The sequence below is a fragment of the Cyclopterus lumpus genome, chromosome 25 (genome assembly GCF_009769545.1).
Source record: "Cyclopterus lumpus isolate fCycLum1 chromosome 25, fCycLum1.pri, whole genome shotgun sequence".
NCBI classification, from domain to species: domain Eukaryota; kingdom Metazoa; phylum Chordata; class Actinopteri; order Perciformes; family Cyclopteridae; genus Cyclopterus; species Cyclopterus lumpus.
This window is the reverse complement of record NC_046990.1, coordinates 7,738,160-7,762,711: the sequence shown is the minus strand read 5'-3', so window position 1 is coordinate 7,762,711 and position 24,552 is coordinate 7,738,160. Positions and strand designations below refer to the sequence as shown.

The 24,552-nt window shown below is 47.4% G+C and overlaps 4 protein-coding genes across 9 annotated transcripts; 3 read left to right on the top strand and 1 right to left on the bottom strand.

The window, feature by feature from the left end:
* Window positions 1-533: 533 nt before the first annotated feature.
* On the top strand, window positions 534-5,325 carry tcaim (T cell activation inhibitor, mitochondrial). 3 transcript variants are annotated; one of them, XM_034529184.1, is made up of 10 exons: window positions 534-1,009; window positions 1,563-1,695; window positions 2,275-2,425; window positions 2,507-2,762; window positions 3,160-3,282; window positions 3,460-3,557; window positions 3,642-3,733; window positions 3,811-4,043; window positions 4,393-4,524; window positions 4,612-5,325. In XM_034529184.1, exons 1-10 carry the CDS (start codon window positions 975-977, stop codon window positions 4,835-4,837), a joined length of 1,479 nt encoding a protein of 492 aa, XP_034385075.1. In that variant the 5' UTR covers window positions 534-974; the 3' UTR covers window positions 4,838-5,325. The 3 variants fall into 3 exon arrangements, with proteins under 3 accessions (XP_034385075.1, XP_034385076.1, XP_034385078.1); XM_034529185.1 differs by having other exon boundaries at window positions 683-1,030; XM_034529187.1 differs by lacking the exon at window positions 534-1,009 and adding an exon at window positions 1,039-1,271.
* Window positions 5,326-5,643: 318 nt separating this feature from the next.
* On the bottom strand, window positions 5,644-14,276 carry cnot10 (CCR4-NOT transcription complex, subunit 10). 4 transcript variants are annotated; one of them, XM_034529088.1, is made up of 19 exons: window positions 14,087-14,276; window positions 13,103-13,194; window positions 12,220-12,381; window positions 11,935-12,085; window positions 11,345-11,484; window positions 10,816-10,899; window positions 10,656-10,739; window positions 10,119-10,236; window positions 9,828-9,977; window positions 9,044-9,246; window positions 8,540-8,661; window positions 8,032-8,211; window positions 7,759-7,839; window positions 7,566-7,679; window positions 7,310-7,440; window positions 7,190-7,222; window positions 6,518-6,645; window positions 6,359-6,434; window positions 5,644-6,020 (listed from the first exon to the last, which is right to left on the bottom strand). In XM_034529088.1, the coding sequence occupies exons 1-19, from the start codon at window positions 14,100-14,102 to the stop codon at window positions 5,860-5,862; spliced, it is 2,226 nt and encodes a 741-aa protein (XP_034384979.1). In that variant the 5' UTR covers window positions 14,103-14,276; the 3' UTR covers window positions 5,644-5,859. The 4 variants fall into 4 exon arrangements, with proteins under 4 accessions (XP_034384979.1, XP_034384982.1, XP_034384980.1 ...); XM_034529091.1 differs by having other exon boundaries at window positions 6,518-6,642; XM_034529089.1 differs by having other exon boundaries at window positions 11,345-11,481.
* A 1,452-nt stretch (window positions 14,277-15,728) lies between these two features.
* Window positions 15,729-18,035, top strand: LOC117728349 (calcium homeostasis modulator protein 5-like). The gene is made up of 2 exons (XM_034529230.1): window positions 15,729-16,882; window positions 17,242-18,035. Exons 1-2 carry the CDS (start codon window positions 16,340-16,342, stop codon window positions 17,629-17,631), a joined length of 933 nt encoding a protein of 310 aa, XP_034385121.1. The 5' UTR covers window positions 15,729-16,339; the 3' UTR covers window positions 17,632-18,035.
* A 2,932-nt stretch (window positions 18,036-20,967) lies between these two features.
* On the top strand, window positions 20,968-23,717 carry rwdd1 (RWD domain containing 1). The gene is made up of 7 exons (XM_034528808.1): window positions 20,968-21,288; window positions 21,609-21,674; window positions 21,859-21,989; window positions 22,622-22,765; window positions 22,990-23,122; window positions 23,208-23,270; window positions 23,466-23,717. Exons 1-7 carry the CDS (start codon window positions 21,216-21,218, stop codon window positions 23,576-23,578), a joined length of 723 nt encoding a protein of 240 aa, XP_034384699.1. The 5' UTR covers window positions 20,968-21,215; the 3' UTR covers window positions 23,579-23,717.
* The last annotated feature ends 835 nt before the right edge of the window (window positions 23,718-24,552 follow it).

Sequence of the window (24,552 nt, the reverse complement as noted above, 5' to 3'; positions counted from 1 at the left end):
AACGTCTTTTTGAAAAGAATTGAAAGAGGTTCTGCAGTCTGCACTGGCCGTAACCCTCCGACATCGTGGTAACACTACACATGGACCATGGCGGCATTGTTTAAGACATTCAATGGCATTGGTTGGCTTCTTAGATAAAGGCTGAGACACATATTCTGAGCCCAATTGGGAGATTGTGACACATGCACAATGTGACGCCTCAGTGAAACAAATCATCCCCATGATCTAAGATCGTGTTCCAGCTATTCAGCCTTCCTGTATGTATGTGTGTGTGTATGTATATGTATGTATGTATATATGTGTATATATATATATATATATATATAATGGTGGAATATTAAGTAATATTTTAAAATATTAAAAACGAACTTGATTGGATTACGTGCACAAGGTGCAGTCGTATGGGCTGAGGTTGTGTATATGGTACAATATTGGTTATGACATTCTGGGAACTATCAATATCTTTAAAATAAATACAAATTGAACCGTAACGCTCTTTGAGTCCAGCAGGGGGCGGAGTGGTGCGGCCGGTCAGCGGAGGAGAAGAAGAAGAAGAAGGAGGAAAATGGCAGCTCAGTAACGCAGCGGTCCCACGGTGAGGGCACCGAGTAACTGGGGGCAAGTTAACCACCTTTACCTGTGACGTCATGTCGACTTTGCTCCGGACAGACGGTCACCCCTGACAGCCCCCCCCCCCCCCCGCTGTCATTGAGGAGAAGTCACGGAAACAAACCGGAACTCAGCGACAAGTTGCTTTCTGCTTGAGTTTGTTGTGAGGAGCGGGTCCTGGTCCTCCTCGGACCTGCTTTCTGAGGAGATAGTAGTCTGAGTACAAAGGAGTTAATCCAGAAGTTCTTCATCAAAGCCCCTTCGAAGGAGAGCCGTGCTGTGTGGAGGCATGTGATCTGGAACCGGACTGCAGAGGTCAGGATCTGATATGCCTTCTGGGGACCGCTGCTAGACCTGCACCTGCAATGTCTGTCAACTCCCTCCTGAGATGCACCATCAGGTAGCACTGCTCTGAGACCTGGTGTGTGTTAACCTGCAGATCCGGGTCACCTCACCTTAACCCCTAGCCATTAGCCCCATGCCCCTATCCACTATCCACTAGCCCTTAACCCCTATCCACTAGCCCCTAACCCAACATCACTGGCGGACTGACAGTTAGGACGAGTAACCTTTGAACAACTACAATGACACGCTGCGACGTGACGAGATCATAACATAAGCTCCTGTGTGCACTACAGGTCAATAGTAACGACATAATTAAAGTGAGGACACACTGAAGAACAACCAACTTCTCACCTTTTTAAAACACTGAAATAGCTGATGAGCTCATTTACTTAATAGTTTAGCAATGTGACTCATTCCTGGGGTTTAGGATCGTCTATATAACTATAACTACAACAAGCTGTGTTTTCAACCTGGTTTTGTTGTGCATCCTCAGTTTGATGAATTTTATTGAATAGTGGATGCAATAAAGTGGACAACTCTTTCAGTGCCCTGAACCGTACAACATTAAATGACTAACGGTGAACCTCCACATCGTGTTTCCTCTGCAGGCTGGAGAGGAAACATGTGGCCACACATCTGGTCCATCAGCGAGCGCTGTCGGGGGCCGATGCCGTCAACGCTCTCAGGCCGCTTTATTTCGCCGTCCATCCCGACTTCTTCGGGCAATACCCCAGAGAACGGGTTGGTCTCTTGTGTATCATGAATACAGCTGATGTGAAGTTGAGCTCTGGGTCGTGTCGGTGGTGCTGCACGTCTGTGTCCATAGCAACAGGGCGACGCCCACATGGGCCCTGCTGCGACCTTGTATCACATGCGTTGTGGGGTACCAGGTCACAAATGGACCGCTTTATGTTGTGGACGCATTGAGATCCGATCACTCCACATTCTGAGGGGGTCCTGATTAGAGCGCCAGGCGCCCCCATGACCTCTGTGCACCACCTGGCGGTACCACTGCATCCTTTTTGTCTTTCAAGCACAGATCTGTCACTCAACAATAACCTTGTAATTTTTCGGTTTGATGAAATGTAAGTGGAGGTTATCGCTGCAGTCTGCTTTGGTAGCCACCCGGTCCCAAGTCCCTCTTGTTCTAATGTGAACCCTGATGGACTGAGAGCGGCCCCCTTGTGGTCGGATCCCCCATGGTGTGTGTTAACAGGGCCACAGACAGTCTGTCAGGATCAGGACTAAAGGTCACCATGCAAAGAATGCTTCTGCCTGTTTTCATGCCAGACCGTGTTTCCTTTACGTTGCGTTCCCTAGGAAGTGAATGAGAACTCCTTAAAGAGGCTGAACGGCTACCTGGACAGCCTGCAGAAGCCCGGCTCCCGCTCACTCCAACCAATGAAGCTCACTTTTTATGTCCGGGACACAAAGGACAGCGGCGATGTGCAGCCAGACCTCCTGGCCTCGGGTACACTTCCCCTCCCCGCCCCTCATAATGTCCCCGCGCTGCGTCTCTATCCATCTAAAACGCTCCCATCGTGGTTTGCAGGGTTCCGGTCCGTGAGCGTCACCCTGCACTCGAGCGACGTCCAGAGCACGGTGACCAACGTGTTGAGGTCCTGCAGCCTGCCCGTGGGGCACCTTAAGGGGCCGAAGGCCAGTGCAGACACACCCAAGAGTCCACCCGAGGCGGGGCGGCCTTTCTACAGACCCATCAAGTGGGACAAGAGCTACTACACCTTCACCGGGTTCAGAGACCCCGAGGAGGAGCTGCAGCAGGCCAGGAGGGTGGAGCCTGGACTCATGTTAGTATCACCTGCATCACTCACAGCGGGCTAAGCTAGGCTAACGGAGATTCAGCTTCTCTTCTCACGCTCTGAAAGATCTCTTACTTTGAAATATGTTCCAGAGATATTGATTGATATTGAGAGGCAAAGTAACCAAACACCAACTGGACCTTTAGAATATGTGACATTCTGTTGGCCAACAACTGGCACGAAGCGATATGGATCATTGATTGATTGAGTCTTCAGTTTGTGGTCCAATAGTTTCTGGTCTGCACATGCACGGGATGCTTGTCTCATGCACTGTGCACGTCAACAACAGTATTGCACAGTTCTTGTTTGTCACCCTGAAATATATTGATTCCTCGTAGTTTTACAGAACTCCCAGGTTGGTTTCATGTTGCCTTGTCTTTGCCAGCTTGTGGCTGAGAAACAACGAGCCCGAGGCCACGAAGAAGCACAGCGCTAGTCTTCCTCGGAGGGACGAGCTGAACAGACTGAAGAAGGAACTGTGTCACAGATTTGATCTGTCCGACATTCGGTACGCTCCCCGTCTCACGCAGCGGCTTCACTGCGGTGGAAAGCCAGCACAGACGAGCATATACTTATTAAAGTTGATGAAAATATATCTAAAAGAGACGGTACATAATACCCACTCAGCGTGCTCCTGCTACACGACAGGATAGTAATGCTGTGGCATGTGCCGTGATGACTGCAGGTGGCAGCGCAGCTGGGGGGTGTCCCACAGGTGCTGCCAGCTCCTGAGTCTGAGCCGACTGTCCCAGCAGAACCCTGAGGCCCTGGTCAACCTGCAAGGTAAGGAGTCTGCTGAGGAAACGCACCATTATCTTTGATCCATGTTGAGATCACGATTACGACCAATGCTCGTATGCCCCCCAGGACACACTGTTGTGTTCGCTGACCAGTCGGGGATGAACGCCTCTGGACACGTCATGCTGGGAACCATGGACGTCCATCACCAGTGGACCAAAGTAATGCTCCTGCCCTGTGAGTGTCTCTGTGTTCCCTCCTCTGGTGTGTGACCCGACCTCCTGCTGTGTGTCTCCAGCTGTTCGAGCAGCTGCCCGGCTACCGCAGCCTGCAGCAGCAGACGGACTGGCTGAAGGAGAGGATCAGCCTTCTCCTGGGTGGGACTCAGGTGGTCCACATGGAGAGGCTAAGACCGGTCCAGTCCATTGCCGAGCACTACGGCACCCTCAGCTCCTTCCACAAGAGCCTGATGTCCCGGCGGCTTCGCCTGCACCCCAGGAGCCTGCAGGGGCTCACCATGCTGTTGGAGAAGTACGACCGCCTGAGGGCCTCAAACACATCATGCTGTGTGCTTCTTAGCAAGTGGCTCATTGGCCTGTCACATGCGCGCCCCCCCACCCCCCCCTCACTTTTAATGCAGCGCATATTTACCGTAAATAATATTTCCTAATCCTTGGGAATCGGGTGTCGAGATGCAAACAGCCTCTATAGATGACCGATAAAGTAAAAGGATAACTGAGAGGTTTTGATGCTTTACTCTGACAAAGGGGACGGGCATGTGTTCTCGATGTATTTGTTCCGACTAAATAAAATAAATGACATTTTAATAATTTATCCAGAGTCAGACTGGAAGTTGTAATGGGAGCATTATGTGTCACAGTGACCGCTCCAGCCCCAGCCTTCATGAGATGGGGCACTTCATCATCCCCTGCAACGCCGATCCCCCCAAGCTGCAGGTCTTCCTCCAGAGACACGCCTCCGAGGCCCGACAGCTCACCCAACGCAAAAACCAGTGAGTCACTCCCATGTAGTGGTGGGAAACGTGAACAAATACACTTTAATGGTAATTAAAGGTCTGTGTGTGTGTGTGTGTGTCCAGGCTACAGGCAGAGGAGGAGGCTGTACTGAAGCTGTGTCTGCAGACTCTGTCTCTGAGGAGTCTGTCCAAGGAGGCCGGCGTGAGCTCCAGCCAGATGATCCGGTGCTGCAGAAGGCTGGTGGAGCAGCGCCCCCTCCTCATGCAGGACCTCCACATCTGTGTTTCACACTTCTACTCCGTCATGCAGGACGGGGACCTGTGTGTCCCCTGGGACTGGAAGAGCTGAGCAGGAGGGACACGCTCAGCCAACTTCTACCAATGCTTTTTTTTTTTTAAGATGTCAGATGGTCACCACAGATTTCATATCAGTTCATTCTCAAAGAAACTTTTAGAAACACGTTTAATTCAAGCTGACTGTCAAGCACTTGATCCTCTGAGTGGAGAAGCCAAAAGGGAGAATATGATTGACAGCTGAGATCAGTGGTTTCTAAGCTTCTTTTTTTAAACCAGGTTTGCCGAAGTGAATACTTTTCTGTTCACTAACAAAGCATGAAATATTGGTTCCGTTCCAAACCATCAATGTGGCGACTGATGTTTAAATCTGAAAATCCAACTATGTACACATGTGAATAGAACTAATGTATGCGATGGTAAAGGAACCAGGGTCTGGACTTTGTAAAGATGTCGGAGCTGTTAAGATTGTTCCTCTCAAATTAAAGTGCTCATGTCAGACTTGACTGTTTATCGAGATATCCATTAAATATAATATATTTACTTGTGTATTCTTTCCCAGTGAGAAACATGAGATCGTAGCTGGACTTTAAGCTTCAGCACAGTCGTGGATGATGCTTCTTCCCCAGATGTGGCAACTGATGTTTGAGGCCAACTAATGAAATAAAAGCACCGGTCACATCAATACACTTTGGAATAAATTATAGTTCTATACAATGTCCAATCAAACTCCTGCAGCGTGGTCCCATGTTTAGTTTTTTAGAGACTTAAACTAATAGCATCTACTGAGTGCTTTGGAGAATTGATTAGTTTTTAACACTACTATATAGTAATCATAAAAAAAAAGAGTCACACATGGCATACAGTAAATAAAATTTATTTTCATTGTTCAGACAACACACGGATTCCTCGTTCAAATGGAAATGAACAGTCAGCTGGTCTCAGTCCACGTTACCAGCCGGCGTTTCAAACGGCTCCTGATGCTGAAGGGAAGCAGCTTTATAAATACCAAGGCTCGTCAGGGGGGGGGGGGGGGGGGGTGAGTGTGTTGTGGGGGGAGGAGGCGGCTCTGGAGGCTCATTTGCGCTGAACTTGTGTGAAGGGAGAGGGCAGCTGGGTGGGCTGGACGGACTGGAAGGGCTGGACGGGTTTCTTGCGGGACTCCGGGGAGACCCTCTGGACCGCCGTGGGCAGCAGCTGGTTCCGTTTGATGATCTGCAGGGCCAGCTGGGTGTTGCCTGAGGACACACGACAGGCGGGGGGCGGGGGGGCGTTATGATCATACTTCACAAGATAAACGCGATTGGAGTCGGAACAAGGAAACTACTTCCTGTCCAGAAAATGTGTTCAAGCTCCTAAAGCAGCTGCAATAGTTTTTTATTTATTTATTAACTTTGAATACTTTTGTCTTTGTTGTCAATTCATAATTACTACAATATCTTAAAGACTGTTTAGCATTCATATAGTATATACAGTATCTATCCATGTATCAATGTATCCATCCATATATCTGTATATCCATCCATGCATATCCATGTATGTATCCATCCGTCCATCCATCATGTGGAGTTCTGACCGTTCTGTAGCTCCAGGTAGACACCCAGCAGGATGGCTTCAGGGGGGATCTCCTTGGTGTTCACCATGGAGGCCGCCTGGTGGAGACAACACAAGCACTGAGGAACTCTTCCTTCACTCCAACAACATATTGTTTAGTCGGATCTGTCGTCGTGGTTACCTGTTGCAGACACTTGCGGGCCTTCTCGTACTCGCTCCTCAGACAGTAGGCGCTGCCCAGGTTGAAGAGCATCATGGCCCGAGCTGAGGTCACACTGCTGGGGTAGCACAGGGGGGTCTGCTTCCCTGCTGTAAGCACACACACACACACACACACACACACTGTTATAGTAGTAGTAGCGCGCACACACGCACACACTGTTGTAGTAGGAGTGGTGCACACACACACACACTGTTGTAGTAGGAGTGGTGCACACACACACACACACACACTGTTGTAGTAGGAGTGGTGCACACACACACACACACTGTTGTAGTAGTAGTGGTGCACACACACACACACACTGTTGTAGTAGTAGTGGTGCACACACACACACACACACACACTGTTGTAGTAGTAGTGGTGCACACACACACACACTGTTGTAGTAGGAGTGGTGCACACACACACACACACACACTGTTGTAGTAGGAGTGGTGCACACACACACACACACTGTTGTAGTAGTAGTGGTGCACACACACACACACACACACTGTTGTAGTAGTAGCGCAGACACACTGTTGTAGTAGTGCACACACACTGTTGTAGTAGTTCACACACACCGTTATAGTAGTAGTGCACACACACACACACACACACACACACACACACACGACTCACAGGACTCACAGGACTCCACGGACTCGTCTCCTTTCTCAGAGCCTGTTGACCAAAACAACACAAGCATTAGGAGGAGGAGGAGGAGGATGAAGTGGACATTGTGGAGAGCAGCGTGGGACACAAGCAGACCTTGGTCCTGCTCGCTGGGCAGCACCCCCATGGACACGTCGCTGACGTTCTCCGGGTTGAGGTGAGCGATGGCGTCAGAGATCCTGTCCAATGAGATGAGGGCTTCAGAAGCATAGAGGTGACCCAGGAACCTGAACACACAGAGGAGGAGGAGGACAGCTTGGTGATTCAAAGGGCAGCAGGACATTGCTGAAAATACCAGTGTGGCTACCAGGGAACCATCAGCTTGGGTTTGGGAAACGGGCCCAGCACTTACTTGAGGGAGCCTGACACCTTGGTTTGATGGAGCAGTTTCTCAGCGTGGTTTAGAGCCATCAGGTTGTCTCCCAGCGCCAACGCCACGTAAGCACTACACGCCAGGATGGAGCATCTACGCAACAAACAGTTCACGATATTACAGCCCTGTGGGTTCTACGGGTTCTTTAATGCTCCTGGAGGAGTGCCTTTACCTGAGGTTGTCTACTTCCTGTTTTCTGAGAGGAGACGATGGCGCAGCAGACAGGAACTTGTCGGCCTCCTGACCTTTCCCACTGCAAGACATCAGCACAACACACGATGGAACCCTCCATCACAGTACGGCCGTCAACTCAATAAAAAACATTTATGTTATATTGAGCTGTCATGCAGCAACAAAAAGGGAAGATCATCTGGATCGCCCCCTGGTGGCTGGCCGTTAACCAAAACGACTAACGGAGACACTAAATCTCGCGGTGCTCTCCGACCTGCAGAGGTCGCTGTTCTCGCTGCCGCTCTCGGTGCTTCCCGACTGGCTGGAGCTCTTGGACCCGTTCTCCGTCTTGGGGTCCGGCTGCTGGTGCTCCGGGAGCAGCAGCAGAGCGTTCCTCAGGCAGATGGCTGCAAACTCCATACTGGCTACCGGGATGGCTGCCGACTGGCCCTCACTGTGCGCACACACACACACACACACACACACACACACACGTTATAGCAGCTATAGCACAGTTTGAATGTACAGTTACAAGACACAAAATATTCCCATTTGATAAAACGATGCAGACTTATAAAAAGAAGTCGTTTCACTCATTGGAAACATCAATAAGCTCAAACGGAGAGCTGATGCATGTTGTCTCACATATATAGTATCAAGAAAAGGTGCGTTTTGATTTCCCCTGGCTTCCAGTCCTTATGCTAGGCTAGGCTAATTGACTCCCGGCTCTTGCTTCATGGCTCAAGCACAATCCAGTAGCAACAGTGAGTGTGGCCTCTGACCTGTAGATGGTGTTCTGGGTGGACTGGGATGCCAGCACGATCTTGCGATGGTAGCCCTGCCCGACAATCGACTGAACGATTCCCTTCTTACAAGGTAGCCCTTTGCTCTCCTGCTCCGAGCCCTGCAAACAAACAGAGCAGCCATGTTCACCTTCACACAGACGCACTGGGAGCTCCCCAGTTCAAACGCTCATCTGGATATGCACGTTGCAAATGTCTTTTGAAATCGTCACCGGAGGGGAAAAAAAAACGCTTGCACGTTGCAGTTTCTGGATCATTACTGTGGCAGAAGCATTTCTGTTATTAAATAATATTACACTGCTAATGTAGAAGACATAACATGTCTTTTTGGTTCTTTGATGCGCAACATAACTCAGTGTCTCTTTGTTTTCATACCAGATATTAACATTGAAAGAACTAAATGTTAAAAATATGCAAAAAGACAAAGTAAATGTTCAAATAAACTAGAAACTAGATGAATAACCAACTGGGATGAAGCCGTACCCCTTTGTTGGCAGAGATGCAGCACTCGGCCAGCCGCAGCCACAGCCGGGGGTTGGAGTGGTACACCTGCACGGCCTCCATCAGACACTCGAAGGCCGCCAGAGGCCGGCCGATGTGCAGCAGCTGGATGCCGCAGTTGTACAGCAGCTCGTAGCGCTTGTTGGCGAGGAGAGCGCACATGGGGATGCCCGTGAACTTCTTAGCTGCGGAACACAAAGAAGGTTCCGTTACATACGACAACGCACACGTTACACACTCAGACGGCACGCGTTTGGATTTTCCTTTTTGCGGCATCTCTCCATGCACATAGTTTTTATGCTATTCGTCCTCGTTTTGAAATATTGTTGGGACATCAGAACAGTCATTAGAAACTGTTTGGAAAAGGGCAGGCACTTGGAAATAATAAAAGAATAGCATGGCAGGTGATTGGATGAACCATCTGTCAATCAAACTCTTCCTGAAACCAGTCAGGGGGAAGAGTGAAAACATGCCTTATTAGAAGAGGATTCACAAGAAAAGAAAATGATAAAATATTTAACCTTGTTGCACTGGTTTATTTGCTGGAGCTTCTTTAGGAGAAAGTAGTTCCAGTGAGTAAGACGCTGTTAAATGTCACAAACTTAAATTCCACTGGAGGGATAGACTTCTAAACAAATAAAAAAAAACGAACTATCAGCATGGAGAGAAGCATCAATACAGTATTTTTCAAAACATCCTTTGGGAGAACAGGCTGGCGTCAGTTTGGATTGCGTGGTTCCAAAAGGTGACCAGATATGGGACTCACACTGCCCGCTGCTGCCGTCTCCCAGCTGTGCGCAGGTGTGGTCGTTCTCCTGCAGCGCCTTCTTGAAGTAGAAGATGCCCAGGTTGTGTTTCCCCATGGCGAAGTGAATGCAGCCCAGGTTGTTCCAGAACATACACCGAACGCATTCGCCTGAATGGGACAAACAAGCGCACATTTGAGAAAGATAATCAAATCCAACAGCGACGGGGCGGTCACATCTCTCCCGCCAATAAAAGGACACAGCCCGTCTAAAGCCAAACAAGATCCCCAGAGAAAAGTGGTTCTTGTCACCCGTCTTGATGGGTCCGGGATGCTCTGCGATGTTGGAGCTGTTCAGCAGCTTCACCGCTTTCCGGTAGTTTCCTCTCAGGTACTCAAAGTTGCTCTTGAGGAAGAGCGAGGGCGCGGACTGCCGGAGGAGACAGGAAACACAAATCAGAGACAAGAGAGACGGACACTTCTAGAACCAACCATCCTCACAAACATGGGCCTCCAGTCAGAGCTGGGTGGTGTCGGCTGGGCGACACGGCTTCACTCGCTATGCTTGGGTTCAACCCTTTGTAGTCCATGGAAAGGTCCTTGAATCTGTGCAGTCAACATCAAAACTAAACGTCTGTGCCACGTGAATGCATGGCGGCAGACATGTTGTTGTTGAAGGGGGAGGGGAAGTGTGTCTAATCACGTGGATCGATGTACTGAATTTCAACAAACCAATGAGAAGATTTTCAAGATGTAGCGAATATCAATGAATGTGATGCATCACAACGTTCTCCTGACTCAAAGTTGTGTCCGTCTGTCTCCCATCCCCGCAGCAGCACCGAGACTCACGTTCCCCGCTGTGTTCATCACGGACTTGATCTCCCTCTTGCAGGCCTTGGAGGACTTCATCTGAATGTAGGCTCTCACTTTGTACTGAAAAGGAAACCACAGGTCAGCCAGGAAGCGGGGGAACAGAGACACGGGGGCGTTTGACTGGGGGAGCTCTTGCCTGGTGCATCTTTGACTTGGCCGCCTCGATCATGGCCGTGAACTCCGCCCTCTGGTTCGCTCCGTCTCTGTGTGAACTGTTGCTCTGGAATCAAACGGTTCACATGCGTTACATTTGGCTTGTGGCTGCAGACACGATGACGCCCCCCCCAAACAGAATGCTCCCCCAGCACATCTCACATATTTTACTTAGATAACGGAATACAACACTTTACTGATTTTAAGTGCAGTCTGACGGCAGCCGACTTGTAAATGCATTTATGGTGATTAATTCAAAAAAAGTGTTTTTTCGATAAACAACGATATAAAATCCCTGTTTGTGTCAAAGCCTATTAACTGTAGGTATTGTAAGTTAATAAATCATCATCATCATAATTGTCCAAATCCCTGATGATTTACTTCATTAACACATTCGCTTGGACGTCACACTGAGGCAGATAAACACCGGTGACGACTAAAACCAGGTGTTGGTCTTTGTTGAGAGATCTAAATGTACAGTGAGGAAGAGAGATGTTCTGTTCACAGCCTACCTCTCCCTTGCCGTTCTTGTTGCTGCCTTGTACGGAGAGTTTGTCCAGCACGGCCAGCAGGTGGAGGGCCTTCTCCGGCTGGAAGGTGAGCAGGTACAGATCCACCAGCAGGAAGCACACGGCCTGAGCAAACTTCTCTTCTAGGACGAAAAAAAACACAATGACGCTGAGCAGACACAGATTCACACACACCCCCCCAGTGGTACTGTTGTTTCCCATAATCCCCGTTAGTTGACACGTTTAGGCAACAATTCCGTGCTGTGTTTATCCGGTTATGAGAACTTTAGCTTGCACGCCCACGTTATAATATCGATTATTCAGCTTCCCAGCAAGTCAAGTAGTCCAATTTGAGTCAAAGTGTCAGTTCTACGCCTCTAAGACCAAAATCAGCACATTAAAAAAATTATATAATAATTTGCATCCTAAAACAATTGAATAATTCACTTTTTCAGAGCTGCTAATTCTTACTTTCACCTCTAAATACACTATTTCAGTGTGTTTTGTCCTCGATGAATGAATGAAAATGAAAGCAGCAATAGATCACCTGTCTGTTGATCAGCCACCTAAATAAAACCTCGACCACAACATACCAAACGGTTCCAGAAACTGGTAGAGCCTCTCCCCGATGGCGATGGCTTCAGAGTACTGCCTCATGTGGTAGTGGATGATGGCTTGATTGTAGTACAGCAAGCTGTTTTCAACGTCGTCCAGCCCGTCCATGTCCTCTGTCGACGTGTGAACCTGAGGGATGAAGAGACAGGACGTCTGATGAAACCCGCGGCGCCGCGAGGAAGCGAAGCGCCGTTTGTCTGCAACGTCAGTCAGCGTGAACGTCGGGAGGACGAGAAGAATGTGACCCACGTTTCAGCAGTTACCTGGTTCTTCATTGCCATGAGGGTCTGCTTCAGAGTCCCCGTGGTGGTCTGGCTGCTCTTGTAAAACTCCACGACCGCTTTGTTCATGGCGATCTTGTAGTCCTCTTTGTTCAGATCCTGCAGGGCGTCCAGCTGCTTCAGAGACTCGTCGTGCTTCCCGGTCTGTGAGGACCACAAGGAACACAGGAGAACATCGCGTGTCCATGACGTGTGCAGCTGGTGACATGTCAGTGAACGCAGCACGGACATGTTGGCGTGAAACTACTGCCATGGTGTATTCTCAAACAAATGAGTTTATCACAATAATAATAATAATAATAATAATAATAATAATAATAATAATTCACTCACACTGCTTTATTTTCTTGAGGTTGTTTTAACAGAAGTGTGGCGTTATATGTTTTTATTACCGTTTTCTCCCGTGAAACGCTTTAAAAACACTAATGCTCTCTGATCTCTCTTCCTGTCCGTCTCTCACCTCCACACTTCCTACTGATCTTCAAACTGGCGAACAATATAGCTCCATTTCTAAAAAGGTTCAGTAGTTTCCTTTACCAGAAAGAGTGTATCAGACAGGAGGGTATCTATCGGGCGTCTATTGGGGGACCATCTTCACACATTTGCGGATCTCGAGGGTGTTTTGTTGCGTCATAAATTTTCTTTGACATTAAGCTCGGGAGAAACATGAATCTTGTTGACACGGTGTAAACCATTATCATGTTTAAGTGGAGGCTGGTGTGGCCGTCGCTCCGCACATCTTCACCGTTGATAGCTCAACAGCAGGTGAGGCGAGAACAAGCGTTTTTTTTTTAAATTTCATCTCATCGGAGAACGTCTTGGATTTTCTTTCTGAATACTTGGGGAACGGAAGGAGGCGGTTTACCGAAAACGCTTCATAAGCGCTGGCGGCCATTTCTTTCTCTTGATCCGTCGCTCCGGGGGATGAGGAGTTGTCGTGCTTCGCCTCGTTTTGCTCTGATCAAAATGGGAAAAAAGGAGGGAGGACAAACAAAAAGTTAAAACTTACAACACATTGGCATGAACATGTGATTGAGTTGAGCCTGTATTGACCGAAGCGACTCTCAGATGACACGTTGAGGTTTCTAATATTCATGTTGCCCCCGGAACAGCCCCCGGATTCTTCGTGGGATGGATTCAACAAGGCGCTGGAGACATTCCTCAGAGTCTGACAGTTCACATTCCTGCTCTATTGGACCGAGGCCTCGCCATCAGCACGTGTCAGCAGAACCCAATCTCCTCCGGTCCAGTTCAGGTGAGCCTGCACTGACTGTTATTACCAGCTGCTCACTGGTTCTGGTTCTCACACCTTCAGGACTGTTGTGCTGAACAGCAACTGACGCTGGTGACCTCATGCAGTGACTCGTCTCTGGTCTCATGCACAGTGGACACGTTCAGTGTGATGGAGCCTTTCAGCCCCATCTCACCGACTCCCTCAGCCTGCTGCCCGTTAGCACGATGTGTTATGCCACATGTTGAGACATAGAAGCACGTGGGGTGGAGCCACGCACTATTTATATTAGTATTTATATATTATTTTAGATTATCTGCATGCAGAACTCATCGAACATCGGTCTGGTCATTGGCGCCGTTTATCCAGAAGGACGAGCCGCTCGTGGGCGAAGTGTCCTGTACGTGTCTCCAGGCTCCGCTCGGCCACCGACACCGGGACACCGGGACAGGCTCCGTGGGGAGCTACCGACCTATCGTTGGGTGGGTAACAACAAACACCCGGGACCGACCGAGTCCTGCAGACTAGATCCCCAGCTTGATCCCAATGACTCCATTAAAGTGCGTCTGTTCAAGGGGTTAAAGCTAGCTCCTAGCTAGCCCGAGCTAACGCACTCACCTGTGCTTTCTGCCATGGCTGGGCCTCTCGGGGACAGGTAGGAACCCTCTGTGTGGACTGGAGGCGAGACTGAACCAGATCCAGCTGACCGGCGGATGAAACGTTAGACACTGAGACGTAAATGCTTAATCTCAGTGTTTCACCCAGAAGATGGCTAGCGTCTGTCCGCTCCAAACAGATTCTTCTTCGTCGCTTCGTGACAGTTTGTTATCAACGCTGCGCCACAGCGCCCCTGCTGGTAGGCGTGTGAGGGGAATACATCAGAGTGACCTTTAATTGTGACACAGTTGTTCTTATTTTCCTCTTTCAACGGATTTGAAATGAAGCAGTCAATATGTGGTTGAAGTGTTGACTTTCGGCTTTAATTTAATGGATATAATAAAAATATGGAATTAAACGTTTAGGAATTACAACAATTGTTACACAGTCCCTCCCCCACATTGTCAACACGTTGAATTTGCATTTGGTAGCTGGTCCAGAGAACTCTCAGCATGAGGATCCAAGAGGTGTCAATGCAAGTGAAGGAGGCCATTAAAAGGCTGACAGACTACACAAACCTATCGGGGAGATGCAGAAACATTAGGATGGACCAGATCAACCGTTTGGTACATTCTAAAATAAGGAATGTACTTGAACACCAGAAGGCCCAGAAGACCTCAGAGGACATGTCAAGCTGGATATACTGAGTATATATACACACACAGATATATATATATATATATATATATAACATATTTGGTGATGACTATGGGTCTAAGACTTCAGGCAATCATTGACTGCAAATGATTTTCCTCTAAGTATTAAAAACGATCATTATATTCACTATTATGTTAGTTTGTCCAATTACTAAAAACAATTCCTAACAGTTAATGCCATATTTTTTGTTATAGACATTGAAATGAAGCTTAGACTCCTTGTTTGGATCACTTCTTCAACACATGTACATGTCCAGTAATGCTAATTATTTGTTTATGGGGCTGTGAGGGTCGTCGGTATTGGACCGTACCGATAATCCAGACAGCCAAACGCTGCCAGAGCAGATCATTTGAATATACATGAAACCACATTTTATTTGTATTTGATTTTTCAAATAGAGTGTAAACATTTTCTTATTCTTTTTAACCACATCATGATGTGGTGGCTGTAGCTCATGGGGGAGAGTGGTTGTCCTGTAACCACAGGGTACCCGGTTCGATCCCCGCTCTCCCCATAGTTCATGTTGAAGTGTCATTGAGCAAGGCTACCCGGGCGCTTCACTGCAGCCCACTGCTCCTAAGGATGAGTTGTATGTGTGTATGTGTGTATGTGTGTATGTGTGTATGTGTGTATGTGTGTATGTGTGTATGTGTGTATGTGTGTATGTGTGTATGTGTGTATGTGTGATTAAAGGGAATCTGGTGCTTGGAAATTCCAGTAATAGAAAAAAAAGTTGACTAAATATATGAATTAAAGATCCAAAGAAGATCTATTTTCATTTACGCGTTACTGCAGCAGCAGATACTGACGTGCCTCATACAGAACGTTGAACCACTTCCTGTGTCAGTCTTCTGGGAATGGAACAACCACAAAGAGGATGTCATCACTTCCCCACTGCACCCTGCTGCCTGTCTCCCTGCAACAATGGTTTGTTCTCCCGTCTCCAAAACAATGAACCGATGCTCTGCATCAGTCTTTTTCATGCATGCACATTCCAGATAAGGACTTGTCGATTGCATCCTTGCCGAGTGCACGCCGGACTGAGACTTTGTTAGTTGGGTTTGGTGTGAGTGTGAGTGTGCACCAAGAGATGCACTTCCCACTGCTGCCTATGACAGTGAAAAGAGACGGAAGTGGGATATCCTCTCCGTTCATTGGGCGTGTTTGTGTTCGCCGGCATGCGAGTGCTTCAGGCAGCATTCCGATCACATGACCGTCAAAGACTTGTAAAAACTGGACTTTCTACTTTTTGTAATCGATTGCCTCCTCGATACAGTGACAGCTGGGTGGAGTGAAGCTGTTACTTTTATACAGCTGGGTCTAAAACAGGGAAAAGGAGCGTCTTTCTTCTGGATCAGAAGAACACACAGATCACAGGAAGAGGCTTTGTGTGGGAGGGAGCGTCGGACTGACTGCAGGAGGAGCCTTCGAGAGGCGAGGCAGCCACAGGGAGGGGCCCAGACAGAGAATCACTGCAGGCTCTCAACCTCTTCCCTCTCCGTCTTTCCCCTTCGCTTGATTTCTCGCCGGAGTGTGAAACCCCCCCCCGTTGGCGCCATGGATAACTTCCAGCCCGTTCTGCGTTTCATCATGAACCAGAAGGCCACCATCGGCTACAGCTTCATGGCTCTGCTGACCATAGGCGGGGAGCGAGTCTTCTCCATGGTTTCCTTTCAGTGCCCCTGCAACCGCAACCAGAACTTTGCCTACGGGCTGACGTTCCTGCTGGGCCCGGCGGCGGTGCTGCTGGTTTTAGGCCTCTTCTTCAGCACCGGGTTGTGGAGGCTCTACACCGGCTGCTGCCTCAATCCCATGAAGCTGTGTCCCCGGGGGAAATGTTTTGGCTGCCTCAGGGCGTTCATCAGCATCTTCACGGGGGCTTGCGTGGCCCCTGTGATGTGGCTCTCGGTGGCCCTGCTCAACGGCACCTTTTACGAGTGTGCCATCAGCGGCCTTAACGATAACGTGGTGGTGGACATGTTCTGTAAAAACAAGACCTCGACGTGTCAGCGGGAGCTGGCCCAAGTGCCCTGCAGCCGGTCCAAACTGTCCGAGAACGAGCGCATGGAGCTGCTGCTGATGTTCAGGGCCCAGTCACAGGTAAGAGAACCTCACGCCTCCCCATCTTCCGGTTAATGCAGGTCGAGCATGAAGACAAATAACCCTGATGATGTCATATTGAGGCCATAAGGGTTATCTCAGCTTGGGTGACAAAGATTAGACACAATTAGACACACAGCACAATTGTGAGGCATGGAGTTAAAATGATAACAGGGTTTACCAGGCTGGGATATTCTGATAAAATATTCGATTCTGTTGCATTATGGGAAATGTAGGATCCAGTCAGTGTTTTATGGGCTGCTTACATACTTTTTCGACAGTTTGAGAAAAAAGTGTTTAAGTTGAAACCCCAAAATACAAGTTTTAACCTGAAAATGAGCATGATGTGTCCCCTTTAGATCCTGGGCTGGTGTATCATCATCGTTGCTGCGTTCGGGGGCCTCATCGGTACCTGCTGCACAAACTGCCGCTCCAAGGTCAGCTACCTCCAGCTCACGTTCTGGAAGCGCTACGTGGAGAAGGAGAAGGACTGCTTCGACAGGTTCGCGATGGACTACGCCGCCAAGCTGGCCGAGAGAAACCTGCAGAGCTTCTTTGAGAACAAGGACCCCGAGCCGTTCCCCTTCCCCAGCCACAAGGCGTGGGAGGAGATCTCGGCCCACTACACCTTCTCCAGGAGCGAGCAGTGTTACAGCACCCTGCAGCAGTACGTGGAGAGGAGCACCAGGGACTTCGCACCGGAGAAGAAACCCGTATTGGTCCTGGAGCATGAAACAGAGATGCTTTGACAGAGGGAAAACTGTTGCTGTTAACTCGGACTGGAACAGCTGTTACTCCGAAGTATTTACCCAAATGCAATGGTACATCTTTCTCTCAGCACATGGAATAACAAAGGGCATAAGCCCTGTTTTATCCCAACGAGCCCTCCCTCTCCCTGTAACACTGCATGTAGTCCACCCACTAACACACTGATAGAAGCTGCACTCAGAAAACACAGAGACACATTTAAACAGGGCGTGACATTTCTATTTTGTCATTTTGCTATTTAAAAAAATAAAAATAAAAAATAAAAAATAAAAATAAAAATATATATATATATATATATTCTGACTTTTGACTCTCACATCAGAACAGGAAAAAGTCCCCCAAAAAACTTGTGATGAATAAAGAATAACAAAGGGATGCAGATAAAGTCAACTAACAGCGCAAAAGGTGTCTCCTGTTATTTGTGTGTAATACGAGAGAATGTTTCAGTTCAAGCTCGCCTCGCCCGTTTGAGTTTTTAACTCTGACAAGTTGAAACCTGAGCCGTCCCCAAGTGGGTGTCGTCACTCAACGACACCCACTTGGTTTAAAAGTTACGCCCACTACATGAGAGGGAATACAGCCAGAGGGTCTGAGAACTGAGTCCATAACAACTGATTCTGGATCTGGAAGAAAATCCTTTAGTGACTCTTTAGACACAGACAATGAAACACAATGACGACACAGAGACACACACACACAATGACGACACAGAGACACACACAATGACGACACAGAGACACACACACACAATGACGACACAGAGACACACACAATGAGGACACAGAGACACACACACACACAATGACGACACAGAGACACACACAATGACACACAATGACGACAGAGACACACAATGACTACTATCACGACCCGCAGCAACAAACAGGGAGGCAAAGGAGCGGCCTGCTAACAAAGAGCAATTTATTTTTAAAAACACAAGTCAAACCAACTAAAGTGGAGCTATCAGTCATCAGCAATGCAGTGCATGTGTGGGTAATTAAATCACTACTCTGCGTTTCTGTTCTGACACCCAGTGAAAATGCTGGCGGATTGGCTGCGCCCGACCCATGTCAATGTCATGCTCTATCAAATGTGTTTGAGTTGGACACGTCACTAAACAAACACAAATGGTTGTAATCAGACCAGTCAACTCTGTAAAATGCTCCTTTGCCCAAGTGCCCAAACAAGGACTCCAAGTTACCCAGCGTTTCTTTAACCGGCCCTGCAACAGACTCATCAGCTTACTCTCCGGTCATATAGACGCTTCATTTTCCCTGGGCTGAGGGCCGAGGTGGACCGTCTTGCCTCTGCCACCGTCTTGACTTTACGTTCACTTAGATATGTAACGATGTGGTCGAGGAACGGAATCTTTAAGCCGCTCCAAAACGATCAAATCATACAAAGCATTAAAACGAATGAACCCAGGCCAGATCCAAGGCAGGAAGCAGGGGCAAGGAGACATGGGGCAGGAGGCAGGAACCAGGATCGGCTTCAGACACAGCCAGGTCCAATGGACCCTGTGAGGCGAGAAGGCACAAAGACTCCGGGGAAGAAGAACAGTTAGTAATGTGCAATGAAGAGACATGCCTTCATACAGAAGGAGAGAGAGAAGAGGAGATAGGTGCTCAGTGTATCCTAAAACATCCCCCAGCAGCCTATAAGCCTATAGCAGCATATCAAGGGGCTGGACCAGGGCAAACCTGATTCAGCCCTAACTATAAGCACTATTAAAGAGGAAAGTCTTAAGTCTACTCTTAAATGCGGTGACTGTGTCTGTCCCCCGGACTGAAAGTGGAAGCTGGTTCCATAACAGAGGAGCTTGATAACTGAAGACTCTGGCTCCCATCCTACTTTTTAGGACTCTAGGAACCACAAGTAGCCCCACATTTAGTGAGCGCAGCTCTCTAGTGGGGCAATATGGTACTACAAGCTCCTTAAGGACGTCATGATCAATGGTGTCGAACGCAGCACTAAGGTCTAACAAAACAAGTACAGAGATGAGTTTATCTGATGCAATCAGTTATTTTCACCAGTGCTGTCTCTGTGCTGTGGTGTTTTCTAAATCCTGACTGAAACTAGTCAAATAAACTATTCTGATGTAGAAAGTCACACAACTGATTTGCGACTACTTTCTCAAGGATCTTAGAGAGGAAGGGAAGGTTAGAGATCGGTCTGTAGTTAGCCAACACATCTGGATTAAGAGTGGGCTTCTTCAGGAGAGGTTTAATTACAGCTACTTTGAAGGAATGTGGTACACGGCCTGTTAGCAAAGACACATTAACAATATCCAACAGAGAGGTGCCAATTAAAGGCAACACGTCTTTATGCAGCCTCGTTGGGATGGGGTCCAAGAGACAGGTAGACGGTTTAGAAGTAGAAACCGTTCCACTGCCTCATAATGTGCACATGCATGAAAGGAAAGCCCTCACACATTAAGAGTCTGCTGCTGCTCTGAATGTAAACGCTTTTACAATGGACTTCGTGTGCAATGTGTTGGTGACGCAAGGGTTTTTGAATATATGACACCTTCACAAAAGAATGCCAAAGTGCAGTAGTAATAAACTACAATCAATGATGGTCTATAACTGCCAATACACAACCGTTTGGTAATAAAAAGTTAACAATGGATAAAAAAGAATCGCATATGTATATATTTAAAAGAAACAAGAGGAAAAAAATCACACTGTAAGGAAGACATTTCACATTCATCATATTGCACACAGATACATTGCACATAAGGTCATTAATTAATTTGCACATTTAAGGTTTCATTCAATCATATATGCCATGGTAAAAAGGCCAACAACGCTTGATCTATTCCTAAATTCCTCCAATAAACAGTTTAACCACTGACCTGCTGAAAAAAGAGTGGCAGAGCATCCAGACAGCAGCAGCAGACCTGACAGCTCACTTTACTCCGACCTGTCAGGTTTGCAGATTGAAGGTTCATTAAAGGGTTATTCCACTAAAGAAAAGCAAGTTAGGTATACATCACAGCACATATGTCATGCATAATGCAGGCATTCATGACATATGGCTGGAAATAAAAGAGAAAATACCTTTACTGGCTATGATATGATATATATTATTTCAATATATATATATATATATATATATATATATATATATATATATATATATATATATATATATATATATATATATATATATATATGTATCGCTCTTCTCCTGCAGTTTCCACATTTGCCAGTTGGCGGCACTGTCGCATTCCCTCTGAATTACGCCAGCAGACCCAACCAATCGATCCGCTATCGCTGTCTCATGTATCGGGGGAGGATCCATGAACAAGATCAACGTGGCTGCTCCGACCAAGTGTCCGAATGGTCAGCAGCAGTCTTTCCCCTAAACGAAGCATGCCGGTAACGACACCGGCATCAGGCCAAAGGATCCGAGCACCGAGAGCATGTCGGGAACGACACCGGTATCAGACCAAAGGGTCCGAGTACCGAGAGCATCGATCAGCCCCGTGTCAGCACGCAGCAGCTAGCTTGGACGCAGCGGTGATGATTTGTCCAACTTCCAGATAACCTGTAGCCACGCGAAGATGACGGACTACGCCGAAGAGCAAAGGAACGAGCTGGAAGCCATTGAGTCCATCTACCCGGACTCTTTCACAGGTGGGAACCCCCCCAATGTTGCATGAGACACCGCGGCGCGAGCTAGCAAGCAGCGCGTCGGCTAGCTGGCTGGCAGGGCCATTTACTGCAAGAGAAATGTTCCTTCGTCAGCCAGTGGTGAGGGGTGAGACAGGCAGAGGGGTGAGACACGCAGAGGGGTGAGGCAGGCTGTGCAGCGGGCCTCACCTGTGGATACATGAGAGCAGAACAAGGAGTGTGTGCATCAATCGCTGTATTACACTGTATTCATGTTATTGTCGTTGTAGAATGACGGCATTGACTGTCCAGATGACGTCATGACTGTGTGTGTCTGTGTGTAGTACTTTCAGACGAGCCCATCAGCTTCACCGTCACTGTGACATCGGATGCAGATGAAAATGGGGAAAGTGAGTACACTGATATGTGGGTGTGTACATGTATCATCCATCCAGGACCACCATGATGACATCCTACCTTTTTATAGTCATTAATATTAAGGCAGAAGGCGTGTGAGTGAACGAGCATGTAAAGGCCCCTCAGGGAAGTGTAAATCTATAAACGTCATATTCCAAGTCTGCTTTCTTCCCGCAGTCGTGGAAGCGACGCTGAAGTTCACGTACGTAGAGAAATACCCTGATGAGCCTCCGCTGTGGGAGATCCACTCCCAGGAGAACCTGGAAGAGGTCGACGGGGAGGACATCCTCACCTTACTGCAGCAGCAGGTCTGTCCAGATCAGCTTCATAGATTTTCATAGATTTGGTCTGTCAACCTGTCCTGTGTCGCACTGGAGTTGTTCAGTGTGTTGTGTTTGGATTTGAGCTGCCAATAAGCAGAAAAATGTCTCCGGAGTCTCTTTCGATCAGGTGGGCCAAGCGTACCGGGCTGAGAGCCAGAACCGACCTCGGCCAAAGAGATCCAGTCGGGCTCGCTAGAGGACTTTGCAAAGTTCTTTTAGTTTTTTGTCTCAACTTGATGTTTGTATTCCTGCCAGAGTCTGAGGCAACTTTCACAGCTACAGCTGGGTCTGAATTCTGCTGCATCATAACACTGGTTCCTCTACGCATTATAATATATATATTTGTATATAGAAGTACTTTGTAACATTTGTTTGGAAAAGTGTCATATTCAGATTTAAATTTGACATGAGGGTAATAATTTGTGAGGCAAATTCAATGAATAAACATGTGATTATGGGTCTTGGCTTTTGTTGGAACTCATCCAAATGTGTTATGGTCCCCGGAGAGCAAATTCATCCAATCAGAAGCCGAGAACGTGTAACTAGCTGCTGTCTGATGATCATATTCATAACTACACTATGTCGTGTGACAAGGTGTTTTCTGTGCTCCGCTGCAGGCAGAAGAAAACCTGGGCATGGTGATGATCTTCACCCTGGTGACAGCCGTTCAGGAGAAACTCAACGAGATCGTGGACTTGATGAAAAACAGACGAGAGGAGGAGAAACAGCGGAAAGAGGCCGAGGCAGAGGAAGCAGAGAAGGTGGGGAGCATGAATCAATAAATCACAAATCCTTTCAGACCCGTTGCTCTCGTTGTTTGGGGACTGACGAGGACAGCGGTGCTTGGAAGTGGTCCAGAGTCGAGAGGAGAGCGCTGCAGACGCACGTCCACTGAGAGCTGCTTCTTGCCCGCTCTCCTTTAGAAAGATACCCCAGTTTCCTTCTAAGGAATGCATGTGGTCACATGAGGATATGTGTGTGTCAGGTGTTGTTCCAGGGCACGGTGGTCACCATTGAAAACTTCATGACGTGGAAAGCCAAGTTTGAGCTGGAGATGGCTGAGCTGAGGAGGAAGGAACAGAAAGAGGAGGAGCAGGGAGGGAAGATCAAACTCACCGGTAAACTCTCGACGCTGTGACTTAAAGACGTTCAAAGAATTGAAAAAGAAAAGAGCTGAAGAGAATGTGATGTGCACCTCTCCAGGTAAACAGCTGTTTGAGACGGACCACAACCTGGACACGTCTGACATTCAGTTCCTGGAAGAAAGTGAGTGTTTTACATCATGCGCTTATTGTACTATATTGTTGAGTGAGAACATCAAACAATGTTTACTTAGTGAAATATTGCTACAATACAGTAAATTGGCACTTAAATGGCGAACTGGAGGCTTGTAAACGAGAGGACACGCACCGATGTCGCTACACGCCACTTCTCATACAGTTTGTGTTTCTTCCTCCGCAGCTGGGAACAACGTGGAAGTAGACGAGTCACTCTTCCAGGACATTGAGGACTTGGACTTGGATGAGGACGACCCCGACTTTGACCCTTTAGACATGGGGAGTGACGAGGACTGAAGCACACGTGCTCCTCTCTGGGATACCATCACCTGACCATCGATCTTTGAAAGACTCTTAACAGCAGTTGGAGAGGGAATCCTCTTGAATACAACTAGTGTTCATTTCTATGCCTGAACAATTAAATTCACGAAATAAAGCTGTGACTCGGCTCTGGTGCTGTTTGACGGTGACAGGCCTGCTGTTGCTTGGCCAGAAAAGGGCAATATCGTATATATCACATCTGGAGGGGAGTGGAAGAAGGTGTGTGTGTATGTAAATATATATGTATTTGTGTGTGTATATAATATATTTTATATATTATATTTTATATATATATATATGTATTTATATATATATATATATAATTTATATATATATATATAGTATTTATATGTATATACGCATGTATGTATACATATATTATTATTATATATATTTATATATAATGTATATACGCATGTATACGTGTATATATACACACGTATGTATACGTATATATACACATGTATGTATGTATATACACATACATACGCATACGTGTATATGTATACATATGTGTATACATGTATATGTATACATATTCTGGGCCACAATGGAGCGATTCTTCCAGTTGCCGATGGTGCCTGTTGTTCACAGGACATGGAAGCAGAAGAAAAAAGGTTGGAGTCATCCCTCCTCCGTCTTCGGTGCAGTACACATTTGTATTTTGTGATTTTGGGCTATACAAAATGAACTGAATTGAACTATTACAGCCTCAGGGAGTTTCAGCCTGGCAGTGAATGCACTAAAAGAAAAAGGCCAGAAGAGCCCTCTATGCAATTAAAAGAACATTTTATAATATCCAAATTCCAATCAAAATGTGGTGTAGCATGCCTACAGGCAGAACATTCAAAGCAACATTCTGGGTGCTTCACCCTGGTATTCCTGCTATGCACCCTTTACCCTGAAGGCTCATGTTCTGGTTTTTCTTTGTATTGCAATTTTTTTTTAAT

What these genes read in the sequence shown, in the direction of transcription:
- LOC117728349 (XM_034529230.1), top strand. Translation starts at nt 16,340, where the DNA reads ATGGATAACTTCCAGCCCGTTCTGCGTTTCATCATGAACCAGAAGGCC. An exon ending in TGTTCAGGGCCCAGTCACAG is followed by an intron (nt 16,883 to 17,241) that starts GTAAGAGAACCT and finishes TGTCCCCTTTAG; the next exon opens with ATCCTGGGCTGGTGTATCAT.
- tcaim (XM_034529184.1), top strand. Translation starts at nt 975, where the DNA reads ATGTCTGTCAACTCCCTCCTGAGATGCACCATCAG. An exon ending in TTTGATCTGTCCGACATTCG is followed by an intron (nt 3,283 to 3,459) that starts GTACGCTCCCCG and finishes TGATGACTGCAG; the next exon opens with GTGGCAGCGCAGCTGGGGGG. An exon ending in TCCATCACCAGTGGACCAAA is followed by an intron (nt 3,734 to 3,810) that starts GTAATGCTCCTG and finishes GTGTGTCTCCAG; the next exon opens with CTGTTCGAGCAGCTGCCCGG.
- cnot10 (XM_034529087.1), bottom strand. An exon ending in GCATCTCTGCCAACAAAGGG is followed by an intron (nt 8,662 to 9,043) that starts GTACGGCTTCAT and finishes GTTTGTTTGCAG; the next exon opens with GGCTCGGAGCAGGAGAGCAA. An exon ending in AAGGTGTCAGGCTCCCTCAA is followed by an intron (nt 7,441 to 7,565) that starts GTAAGTGCTGGG and finishes CTGTGTGTTCAG; the next exon opens with GTTCCTGGGTCACCTCTATG.
- rwdd1 (XM_034528808.1), top strand. Translation starts at nt 21,216, where the DNA reads ATGACGGACTACGCCGAAGAGCAAAGGAACGAGCTGGAAGCCATTGAG. An exon ending in TGCAGATGAAAATGGGGAAA is followed by an intron (nt 21,675 to 21,858) that starts GTGAGTACACTG and finishes TTCTTCCCGCAG; the next exon opens with TCGTGGAAGCGACGCTGAAG. An exon ending in AGGCAGAGGAAGCAGAGAAG is followed by an intron (nt 22,766 to 22,989) that starts GTGGGGAGCATG and finishes TGTGTGTGTCAG; the next exon opens with GTGTTGTTCCAGGGCACGGT.